Source organism: Schistocerca cancellata, chromosome 5 (genome assembly GCF_023864275.1).
Source record: "Schistocerca cancellata isolate TAMUIC-IGC-003103 chromosome 5, iqSchCanc2.1, whole genome shotgun sequence".
NCBI lineage: Eukaryota > Metazoa > Arthropoda > Insecta > Orthoptera > Acrididae > Schistocerca > Schistocerca cancellata.
Genome location: NC_064630.1, coordinates 521,269,017 through 521,282,576, shown reverse-complemented (window position 1 = coordinate 521,282,576; position 13,560 = coordinate 521,269,017). Strand labels below are relative to the sequence as shown.

General features: G+C 36.7%; 1 protein-coding gene across 1 annotated transcript in view; it reads right to left on the bottom strand.

Moving 5' to 3' along the window:
* LOC126188641 (tyrosine-protein kinase-like otk) overlaps positions 1-13,560 on the bottom strand; it is a 113,435-nt gene that overhangs the window by 50,111 nt on the left and 49,764 nt on the right. Inside the window, exon 7 of the mRNA XM_049930242.1 lies at positions 8,303-8,587. Within this exon, the coding sequence (XP_049786199.1) occupies positions 8,303-8,587 (285 nt within the window). The remainder of the gene's footprint in view (positions 1-8,302; positions 8,588-13,560) is intronic.

Here is a 13,560-nt window from a genome sequence, read left to right as displayed (position 1 = left end):
TCAGATAGTGAACAGTCGCTGGACGAAAGTGATTCTATCGAAAAATTTGACTTGTATTTTGGGAAAGACGGTATGCAATGGAGCCACCGACCTCTAATCCAAAACAGAAGAGTAAGAAGACCTCAACATAATATTGTCAAGCATTTACCGGGAGTCATAGGCGAAGCAAAAAATGCCAAGCGTCCAATTGATTGTTTACAACTTTTCTTCACAGATGATATTTTTAGGAGAAATTGTTTGCTGCACTAATATTTACATTGCTACCATCCATTCTAAATATTCCAGAGAAAGAGATGCTGCAGACACTAACATTACAGAAATCAAAGCTTGTTTAGGACTCCTTTTCTTAGCGGGTGTGGTGTGCGTACTGCAAGACCTTCGGTACACACACCATCAGATTATTTGACTTGTCGCTCTAACGAAGTAGGCGAGTGTCAGCTATATGTCTCGTGGTCTTATCGTGGCGTGTTTATCTTCTGCCGCTAGGTCAGACGATAGAAATGCCACTTGCAAGCTTAGAGTAGCAGACTGACGGTGACCAACTTTAAACAGAACTTGACTAATTTTCACATACATTTATTAAAATAATAAAAATCATAGAAATTACTTAACTTGATTCTGGATGCTGTTTACAATTGACAATCTGAAGTTCCTATGATCTTGGTATGTTAATCTTATTCTCACATATCTCTGATACTTGACAAAGTGTCTATTCATTTATCTTCATGGCTATGTACAGGAATATGATAATCTTATTAGGCGCAGACTGAAACTTGACTACAGACTAATGCAGACTAATGCGGACTGATGTAGACAAATGCAGACTGACTAATCAGAGGTCTCTACACTCTTTATAATACCTCAAGCTTTCAGGTATCACTGTGCGAGTGTGATCCGCGAGGAGAAAAGGTTCTACGTTAGCAGCAATCTCATTTGCTGCGTTACATATTAATACGTGGATTGGCGGAAGCAGAATTTGGTCCGTCTCTATGACAGCGCCATCTCGTACTGCGGAGACGGATGAGCGCTGCGCCTGTGCTGTTGTGCTTAGCAGGGCACACTCTAGTGGGAAAGTTCTGTACGCGCTGACTATGCGGAACTATGTACACAACAGCGGGTGTACTACGAATATCACACACAAATTTACTAGATCTCTGGGCTGCAGGTGGTACTGGAGTGGAGTACTTCAGGCTTTTAATGGGCATAAACCATTTTCGTTTCTTGCTGACATGTCTGAGATTTGATGATGTTAGAAACAGAGCTCATCGGAAGGAAACAGATAAATTAGCTGCTGTCCGATTCTTGATAGATCAGTTCAATGAAAACTGCAAGAAACATTATAGTTTATCAGAACTAGTTACAGTAGATGAAATGCTGGATGCATTCAAGGGCAGATGTGGATTTATACAATACATTCCATCAAAACTGGCAAAACATGTTATAAAAATGTTTGCACTTACAGATGCAAGGATGTTCTATACCAGCCATTTAGAAATAATCTGTGGAAATCAAGTGGATGGGCCTTATCTCTGTGATAACACACCTCATGCTATTGTCAAAAGAATGGAGAAATGCATATCCAAATCTGGCAGAAATGTAACATGTGATAATTGGTTCACATCAATTCCTCTTGCGGCTGACTTGGAAAATGACAAGCTGACAATGGTTGGAACAATTCGAAAAAATAAACGTGAAATTCCTCCATTTATGACAGTAGCAAAATATTGTCCTGTGGAATCCAGAATTTTTGCATTTAGGAAGAATATGACACTGGTTTCATATAAACCTAAGAAAGACAAGGTTGTTCTGGTACTGTCTACTTTACATGATGATGACAGTATTGACAGTGATTCGGAAAAGTGCAAGCCGGAAATAATAACATTTTACAACGAGACTAAATCTGGTGTGGATAAAGTTGATGAGATGAAATGTACATACTCTGTGACAAGAATTACCAGAATATGGGCATTTATAATTTTTTCCTCTCTTCTAAATATTGCTGGGATCAATGGATACATAATTTACAACAGCAATTAGGATTCAACAATTCCCAGAAAAGACTATCTAAAAGTTCTTGCCAAAGAACTGTTGCATGATTATATGACAATGAAGGTCAATCATCTAAGTACGGTGAACATCAAGAATAGTATCAAGGAAATTTTGGGATTACCAACAGCTGAAGCTCTTCCTAGACCTCCACAAACAACAGCTCGAGGAAGATGCAACTTCCGTGATAGGAAGAAAAAAAAAACAGACCGATGAGATTTTCCTGCAATGTGTGCAATAAATTTGTATCCTTGGAACATGTCAGTGCATATCTATGCAGTGAGTGCAGTGAAAATAACAACCATCACAAGTGATTTACTCGAATTGACAGTGAGGCTGTGAACTATAGTTTTCTGAAAAAGTTTCTGAACTAATTTACTTAAGATAAGTGTTGGTTAATATTCATTTAGAAAAACAGTGAAAAAACAGAATGAACATAAATTTCAGCGAGTACAATAAAGGTTCTTAATGGTTTACGGGTAAATTATGAGTTAAAATATTTTATGTACACTACTGATGCTGAAATACATTGTGTTTACAAATTCATTGTTTTATTTATGTTATCCAGTCTTGAATATATTATATTTACCAACTGTAATGTCAGAATTGTTCATGAAAATGGTATAAAACACAATGCACACACTCAGTCCACGCGCATGTAGTGGAGGTAAAAAAAATCGCACATGTAGCTGAGGGTTAAACAACACAGCACGTAGAAATAACAGGAAGTCCTGTATGGTGATTGTTGAACATGGTAATCACTGCCGATGGCTGTCGAAACTGTTTATTCACTGCAATTGCAGTTTTAAGAATTTGTCATTTTCATGCAATTGAAAGCATAATAACGGTAATAGAAAGACCTTCATAATTACATGTTTCAATTTATGGACTTCTATCTATAGGGTGATTCAGCTAAGCTGTTCAACTGTAGTATTTTGGGAATTGTAATTATGAGGAAGTCTCGACTAGCTGATGTATAGCCTTTTAAGTACAGGAATATCAGCATCACCTTTTTCAAACGAAACTATAGTAATTCCTGCTGCTAGAATTGTAATTCTAATAGAGACAAATTAAACAGTATTTCACTCTTCAAAGGGAATTACAACATTTAGAACTTAACATTTACCTGTTTTTAACATGAAATCGATTTCTGTCCTACATGGAAGTCTGTGATTTCCTATCCAAATAAGTAAATGCTTACTACCTGATAAGAAGGAAAGAGATTGCTGCAGCACCATGACACCAGTAAAAAAGGGACATGCAGGAAATATAGCTTTCATTCACAAGAGTCAAGTGCTGGTTAATTTGAAAAAAAATTATGTCTCACACACCTGAAATTAGATATGATACCTCTCCAGGGAGAATGCAGAACGAATGCAAAGACAGCAGCTGAGCTGTATGCTTTAAGGTATCCTAATGGACAGTATTTGACAAGAATGAAAATTCAGTCAATGTGTTAAAAATGGTATTGGAAGGGCACTAGAATACTGTACACATGGTAAGGAGGAAGCCAGCAATGAGTAGAGCAAATGAAATAGATGATCTGGCAGCTGTTTCTCATAATCCACCTTTTCAGCTCCATGGAAAATAGGAGTAGCTCAAGAATAAGAATGGATCCATAGTATATCATGTGTCACTTCAACAGCAGATTAATCACTGGTGTTGCTGAAGACACATGGAATTCTGTTGCTCAGTTCTGATGTGACATCAGGACAATATGTTCACACTTCAAAGGATTCCCTTAACCGATGAATGTACTGACTGTTTGAAACATGTGTTATTGGGTTGCTGAGAATAAGCATTGGCTGTGACATGTTGGTCACTGGAGGCACTGGAGTGTGAATGTTTCATGTGGGGTTATTGGAGATGATGTGATTGCTCTTTACTTCAATGAAGTAAGCTTCATACATAAAAAATACACATAATTTCTTACCAAAGTGCTACACGATCTATTAGAGGAATTACTATTGAAATATGTACATGCATGTGGTACCATCATGATGGACACACGGCTCATTGGTTTTCCATCACTAGACGATTTGAAGGCATTATTGATGCCACTGAGCTTTTTCTCTGGGGTAAACTCGAAGATGAAGTCCATGCATGAGTTTCAATGAACGTAAAGATTTAAAAGATCACATTATTGCAGCAAGTGCAATGATATCATAGATACTTCTTCAGTCTATCCAGAAGTCCTTGCACTGGTGGCTGCAAATGGCTGAAAATGTGTACTGCAGCAGGTAGTGGGCATTTTGACCATCTGATGACATAAATGGAATTTTAAGTAAGTGTATATGGCTATATTATTTTGTGATCCCTTTTTGTTGCTGATGCTAAAGTAATTTTGCAATGTAAGTGTTTTCCTTGATATTCTTTATTTAACAATATTATACCTCAATTTACTGCTTCACAATTCCATTCAATTTTTTGTGTGCACTTTGTTTTCAAAGCTGTGGAAAAAAACAAGAGTAGAACTGTTACTACTGTTAACTGATAAATCATCCTAAGATGTCTCGTCTTTTTCTTTCCGGTTGGTGTGTAGCTCCAACAATGTGTAGTGAAGTGTAATTAGTATCATTTTTAAACTAAACTTGTCTCCAGTTATGCTGTTGTAAGTAGACTCTCCCTGCTGCACTGAGCTTGAGTACCCAATCAGCCTGATATGACACTTCCATGTAGTAACACAAACTTCAGCACAAGAGAACAGTCAGTTTCATGTTTAAAATGGATAAATCACAAGTTCTATATATTGTAATTTGTCTGAAACTAGAGACAGGATTTTGCCATTGGATTCATCTATTTTAGAACTGTGATGCTAGTAGGTGAGATAACTTAAGTTTTATTTGGACAAGCAAATTAGATATTGATATCTCTGTAATTATTGTAGGTATGAAAAGAGACTATACATCATTTAGTGAGGACTTCTTTACAGTTCATTTGCATGGAAACAGAATTATGATACCTTAAATGGTTCAGGAAATATCTGACGTGAAGAACTTAACTGAATGACCCTGTACACCCTATACATGGTACGCTTTCTGTTTCTTGAAAATGACAAATGTTAAAAACTCCATTCACAATAAATAAAAATGTTTGATAGTGCTACATGATAGTTGGCATATTTTAAAGTTTCATGAAGGGCATGGGCTCATTCCCAAAGTTGTGATATTACCTCAATTAACTATTTCATTAAGTCACTGGTGAAAAAAAGTACTGCAGAAGTTAAATTATACTTAAGAAAGCGTTATTTTAAATTCTGTTGGGACATCTGAAATGTTCAAAATATCACTATCCCAGGATGTTTTACAACAGATGTCTATAAGTGTGAAAATATTTTAGACACTGCCAGAATTCAGTTGAAGGTTAGTCCTAATATGTAACACAGACATGTAAAAACTGTTGATCATAACTTACAAATACAATAGGCATGTGATTCAGTAAATGACAACCTAAATAATAGCACATTATGACAATTTGTTTCTTAGTGAATTCTCTTGCAATAGCACAATGAAGGTAATATAAACAGACCTAGATAAAATAACTGGAAGCTACATATATATAAAAACAAAATGTTCTTCTAATGAAGCATTTAAAAATATTAGTGTAACTGAATTATCAACATAAGAAATAAAAGAAATGAAGAAATAAAATACAAGATAAGTTTTTAGTATAAATTGCACAAATATCCAGGGGGTAAAAATAAAAGGTATTCTACATTAAAGACAGATAAAGCATATCTACTTAGCTAATTTATGTGGTAAGAGTGCAAATAGAAAGATAAAACAATTTACAAAACCTCAAGCTTGCAAAGTTCATAGTTGTGTATTTCATTAACAAACACAAAAAAGAGAAAGATACGGCAAAATTGAAAAAGCAAGTAGACGGCATGACATGACTTTGAAGACTTAAGATCAGCAAAAATATGACACATGGGGTTCAAAACAAAAATCAAAAAAGGAATGCAACAAATTAACATATTGTACATGATGTGCTGAAAAGTACTGCCTTTGAATTTTTTGTGTGAAGATTCTTAATGCTTTTAAAATAAAATAAATGCTGTTAACAATCTAAATCTTTATTGTTCATGTCCACATATTTACAGCCCTCGCCACTAGAGGACTCCAAATTGTAGTGCATAACATGGTGTGTAACATAACTATATTGGTGTATGAAAAACAGCATGCTGTAGTCAAGTTTCAAATTCAAAGAGTTTGTCCACACATGGAGCAACCTCTCCTTCAGCATGACAATGCCAGACCACACACCTTACTGCAATATCTGCATCAATTTGATGCCTTGGATTCACTGTCACCTATCATCCTCCATATAGTACTGACTTGGCAACATCCAATTTTCATCTATTTCCAAAATATAAAGAACACCTTTGAGAACTTCACTTTGCTAGTGAAGAAGTAGTGCAAGCGTGAGGCTGTGGCCCCATCAACAAAGTCAAACTTTTTACAGTGACAAAATCAACAAACTGGCCCTTCATTGTGAGAAACATGTTCGTCACCATGATGGCTATGTTGAGAATTAAATGTGTAGACATGAAGAACGAAGATGTAGAATGTTAATAAAATAAGTTTTATTTAAAAATCTTTGAGGGTTTTCACATAAAAAATTCTGAGGCACTACTTTTCAGCATGCCTTCACTCATTGTTGCTGATAAGACAACCAACACATCAACAAATATACGAGTAGCATCTCAAAAGGTAGAAAACCTTTCACAGAAACATCTGTCTTTAATAGACAGATATCAGAAGAGAAAATATTCTAAGAATTTCCTAGTCATGAAGTTAGCAAAAAATTCTCTCCTTAAGAAACTGGCACATGAAACATAGAAGATGGACGAACTGGTACCACAGTGGCTCCTTCCCATTTCAGCGTAAAAAAAGGAGGTCATTTACAGATCTGTAGCCTGCTGCAGTTACTGATATCTAGTACAGCACACTGACATATATTTATCACCTGTACATATTATTTCTATCTTCTGGTTACTTCTACAAACATTAAACTGACCAACAAACAGCGAAATCTCTTTTTCATGCTTGCTATGACTTCATCACTTTGGTTATAAACATAACAACTGCCTACATATTCGGCAATTATTTCAATCAGCTTCTGTTCTATCCTCAGTCAAGCTAAAATGTGATGTACATGCTTCTAGTTTTCTGTGAACTGGTCTGCACTAGACTGAAGTCATTCAATTATCTTGTTGGCCAAGACTACAGTTTTTTGAATTTAGGTCTTTAAAATAAGGCCACTGTAGCTAATTTTACTGCCATTCCACTATGATTATTTTTGGATCATTTTCCCTAAGGGGATCCACAGAGATTGATTAAGAATATATTTATTCACATCTTATACAAATTCACCATCTGCAAACTTGCACTAAGTATATTTTATTGCCATGTTTCTAGGTCTGTCAATGATGAGACATTTGATTAAAGAAATACAATGTGTGATAGAAAATAACACAATGATGAGGCTTTTGATGAGCATAAATGTTTGCATACAGACAATTCAAAAGGCAGCATCGAGTATCCTGTTATTAACATGCCTCTTCTTAAAATGGTTCTACTCTTTTCTTTTTATCTGTTTGATATATAATTATTATTTAGACAGACTTACTATTCCAATAAAACTGATGTTTTGTCTTCCCATCTTTCTGTTATTATTCTATTATTTTATGACACACAGATTACCTGTTCTGTGACAGCACTTTATTACCTTATCTAAAAGTTGGCCATTTGTCCTACAATTAACTCTCTGATGTTCATTGCAACTCTTACACATTTTATCCCTCTCAACTTAAGTGTTCTGCATTACTCAGTATTGTCTCCTTGGGGTTTTCTTGTTTTCAACATTCTTCCCATTTTCTTATCTCCATTCAGTTACTGAAGAGATAAAACTTGAAGATTTTGTGAATTCTTTTATATTTCTAGTTGCACTACAAACACATTAATATCTATAAGTAGAACTACTTTAAAAAATGTTATTTAAAAAACAACAATATTTTGAATTTTTGGGATTTTTCAGTTTGTCACCAGACCAATTTCTGCAACATATCTTAAAGAAACCAGTTTCTTTAAATAGGCCTACATATTACTTTGTCATATTCTAAACCATATCACTTGTTTTACTGATAAGCTATGTTACCAAATAAGCTCTTTCCCTAGATCTCATTCACAACAAATCCATTCAAAAGAAAATAAATTCATACTCTGTAACAAATAAGGCTTTGCAACTTTCTAACCTTTAACAAAAAGAGTAGCAGCTTTGGAGATTTGAGGTGGAAAGCCTGTAGTATTAACTTGGCAACTATACTGTCCTCTGTCCTCCAAGAACACTTCCGTAATGTTTAGAATTCCCGTCCGAGGATTGGTTTTCAAGTGTTCAGCTTCTCTTAGTTGTTTCCCATCCTTCAACCAGTGGACTTTAGTTACTGGAAAAGGCATAGCTTCAAACTGACACCTGAAGATAGCTGACTCTCCTTCTTCCACTGTCACAGGAATTGGCGATGCTAACACTGTTGGTGGAGCTGAAAATAATTTGCTGGGCGTTACTTAGCGTGCAAAAACTTCTCTGAAGTAATTGTGCACAATATTACTGAGGCTGTATGGCTGTTAACTTCTTGAGTATGTATATTACATTATGAAGCGCTTCATTTTTGTTTTGTGTAGATATGTCTGTACTAATGTCTTCAGATTCCATCATCATGGTATGTTATCTGTAATTTATTTTAGTCTTAGCAGTCATGACCACTGCACCTAAGGTATGAATTCAGATATCAGGGAAAAAAGTATTACTTGCATATAATATATGTACATTGAGTCACTTATGTGATATGCAAAAACTGGTAGACACCACTTCAAAGAAGCTTTTCTATAGCTCTATCCTTACATATTAGCTACATTCTCTGGAGATTCTTGAGAATGGATTGACAATATGACATCAAAAGTAGAATGCACATGCCAGAAAGCAAAAACTTGATCACTTGCACTCAAAACTAGACAAGAAGGAGGGAGCTGTCTCACAGATATCTGAATGAGGACATAGTGAAGATCCTTGCTAAATGGCTAAATTTTGCATCCATTCCAAAAATGCTACCAATAGCAAATTATATCAATTCTGCAGATCATGTTACAGCTTTATTCCCATTACAGCAGTAGAAGAGGTTCACTGCAAAACCTGTAGAACTTTTCCTGAAGCACCAAAGCTTGTATCCAAAATCTCTGAGAAAGAGAGAGTAACATCTAGAAATCTGCAGAAGGGCAAATACAGTAAAACAATTCTGCCAGCCGGTGTAGGCAACACCATCATTCTCATATGACATGGGGACAGCAGGATTTATGACTTTTGAAAGATATTGCCTACAGACAAATAGGAAACAATCCTACAAAACAAAATCAACAGGAAGTTTTTAGTGAATCAGGCTTTCCATTAACACCATTAAGGGTCTTAGAACACCACAGCTCTATGGGCTTCTTATGGTAGATGAAGAAGGCATTCCTGTAAGACTCATAGTTTGTAATATTGACACACTTATATATCAGCTGACAAAATACCTGAAATGTTTTCTCAGTAAATATGTGGGAAACTGCAAATGTCACAATCACTTAATCATGTCCAATTATTTCCTGTTTGATGGAAAATATTACAAACAAACAGATGGCACAACGATGAATAGTTCATTATCATTCAGAGTGGCAAACATATACATGAAACACTATGAATCAAACACACTAGAATCTGCCAGCCTGACACCTATATGTTTCTTTTAATACAGGGTGTTTCAAAAATGACCGGTATATTTGAAATGGCAATAAAAACTAAACGAGCAGCGATAGAAATACACCGTTTGTTGCAATATGCTTGGGACAACAGTACATTTTCAGGCGGACAAACTTTCGAAATTACAGTAGTTACAATTTTCAACAACAGATGGCGCTGCACGTGATGTGAAAGATATAGAAGACAACGCAGTCTGTGGGTGCGCCATTCTGTACGTCGTCTTTCTGCTGTAAGCGTGTGCTGTTCACAACGTGCAAGTGTGCTGTACACAACATGGTTTATTCCTTAGAACAGAGGATTTTTCTGGTGTTGGAATTCCACCGCCTAGAACACAGTGTTGTTGCAACAAGATGAAGTTTTCAATGGAGGTTTAATGTAACCAAAGGACCGAAAAGCGATACAATAAAGGATCTGTTTGAAAAATTTCAACGGACTGGGAACGTGACGGATGAACGTGCTGGAAAGGTAGGGCGACCGCGTACGGCAACCACAGAGGTCAACGCGCAGCTAGTGCAGCAGGTGATCCAATAGCGGCCTCGGGTTTCCGTTCGCCGTGTTGCAGCTGCGGTCCAAATGATGCCAACGTCCACGTATCGTCCCGTGCGCCAGAGTTTACACCTCTATCCATACAAAATTCAAACGCGGCAACCCCTCAGCGCCACTACCATTGCTGCACGAGAGACATTCGCTAACGATATAGTGCACAGGATTGATGACGGCGATATGCATGTGGGCAGCATTTGGTTTACTGACAAAGCTTATTTTTACCTGGACGGCTTCGTCAATAAACAGAACTGGCGCATATGGGGAACCTAAAAGCCCCATGTTGCAGTCCCATCGTCCCTGCATCCTCAAAAAGTACTGGTCTGGGCCGCCATTTCTTCCAGAGGAATCATAGGCCCATTTTTCAGATCCGAAACGATTACTGCATCACGCTATCTGGACATTCTTTGTGAATTTGTGGCAGTACAAAGCGCCTTAGACGACACTGCGAACACCTCGTGGTTTATGCAAGATGGTGCCCGGCCACATCGCACGGCCAACGTCTTTAATTTCCCGAATGAATATTTCGATGATCGTGTGATTGCTTTGGGCTATCCGAAACATACAGGAGGCGGCGTGGATTGGCCTCCCTATTCGCCAGATATGAACCCCTGTGACTTCTTTCTGTGGGGACACTTGAAAGACCAGGTGTACCGCCAGAATCCAGAAACAATTGAACAGCTGAAGCAGTACATCTCATCTGCATGTGAAGCCATTCCGCCAGACACGTTGTCAAAGATTTCGGGTAATTTCATTCAGAGACTACGCCATATTATTGCTACGCATGGTGGATATGTGGAAAATATCGTACTATAGAGTTTCCCAGACCGCAGCGCCATCTGTTGTTGAAAATTGTAACTACTGTAATTTCGAAAGTTTGTCTGCCTGAAAATGTACTGTTGTCCCAAGCATATTGCAACAAACGGTGTATTTCTATCGCTGCTCATTTAGTTTTTATTGCCGTTTCAAATATACCGGTCATTTTTGAAACACCCTGTATGTGTATAACACATTAAAGGTGTGGCAAGATGAAATTAAAAAACTGGAAGAATTCCTACAACATTCAAACTCTATCTATCCTAATACGAAACATGATGTAATTTTAAAAATAGGCTGGGGACATTTTCTCAACATGTTAGTTAAGAGAAAAACTGATGGAAACCTGGGTCACAATGTATATAGAAAAATTATGTGTACTGTTCTCTAACTTCATGCCTGTAACCATCATCATTTGTCACAAAGAAATTCCATACTAAAGGACCTGGCCCACAGAGCTCCAACGTTGTCAGAGAAGGAGAGTCTCACCAAAGAATTACAACACCATGAACAGTGTTCCAAAGGAATGAGTACTCATATCAACAAGTTAAGTGGGCATGGTTAGCAAACTCAACAGAACCTGAGGAAGAGGTTGTGACTGGGACAGAAAAGCCAAGGATCAGTTAGATATACGGCGTACAATGTATTTTGCTTGTCAATATAGATAAAAAGTTATGTTTCCAACATTAAAGACAACCCATATCTCCAAATACTGGATGAGTACCCTCTAAATATGACATCTCTAATGTCTGGCAGATTATTATAATAGTCAAGGAGAGGTGCAAAGAACATCAGCAACACACACAACTAAAACAACCAGCAAATCAGAAGTATCCAAGCACTGCCGTGATATTATAATAAAAGCAAAGACATTGAGAACACTGCTGTGGTGCAAATTCCAAGTTTCTAGGACAACATAATTAAGGGTTTCAAAACAAAATTGTCAGAAACCTAAAAAACCAGGGAAAAGCAAGGGTAAGGCCTCAATCTATTAAGATATCACTGGCCATTTCATTCATCATAGCTGGTTTCATGAAATAACAGTGCAGGCTCCGAAGAGCAAATGAGCATCAAAGGCAATAGTGGGCATAGGATGCCAAACACGGCTAAATATAGCAGTGTGAACCAACAATACTTTACAATCTGATGGAGTCCATGCAATGTATATACACAATAACACACTTCACAGCACCTGAAGAAGATAAATAGATCAGTTGTTGAATTATCATGTGAAAAACTGAGTCAACAACTTGACTGAACATTTGAAAGTACACAGATAAAGAAATACGGCCTTCTTATCCACTACAGAAAACTGAAAATTCTAAATGTCTTTCTATAAATATTTTATGCTTGACAGAACATGATTTAATAACTATCACATTACTGTAGTCATAACATAAGGAAATGGGGAACATCTGCATATACAAAAAGTGGAAAATTCCATGGGCATAGACATTGCATGAATAGTAATTTCAGTGCTCTGCTTCGGTAACAGACTTTAAAACTCACAAAATAGTGGTTATGATATATTATACCACAAAAATACTTTTAAACTTCACTAAGCAGTTAGACGGGGTACTAATGCAACATATTAGAAATAAGTGGTAAAGCATTGTACCATTGCATGTGGGAACATCAAAATCATAGATAGTAATGACTTAGGGCACTTGGAGTGCTCTTTTTGGCCCCATAGAGACATTTCCAATAGGAATAAAAGAACATAGGGTAACACTGATTGATAATTTATTTATCAAGCACACTGTGTCTCAACAATTAGATATGAGCCTCAAATGGTCATATGACAGCAACAAAGTATTTATATCATTCTGTTTTAACCACCAAGAGAAAAGTATAGTTTCACAGAATTATAAATGCTGACACAGTTACAGTACTCGGAGAAAGTAGTACAGTTTCACAGTATTATAAATGCTGACACAGTTACATTACCCAGAGAAAGTTTACTGGGTGAACAGTGGGACAAAGTTCACTGAGGGCATAGAGTAGGTGAGTAATTTAGCTCTTGTCTAAACATATTCTTACAACACTTGAAAGCAATAGTCCTTTACAACAAGAAAGGATATTACAGTGGAAGCCGAGAAAATGGGCAGCTCATATGTTGTACGAAATGTTTTTTGCCAGCAAGATAGAGCTACAGAGACTAGCTCTAACTAAAGTTTAAAGGTGCATTATAAGCAATACTGCAAAATTCTTCACTGTACCATGAATTATGCACCATGAATTCAAGTGTCCAAGAAAAAGCAAAGGCAATCTGGAGCATTAACAAGTTAAAAAAAGATAAACTTTGTAGGGCAAATGTCAACTGCTTCATGATAGTTTTAATAAGACAGATGGTGTTAGATT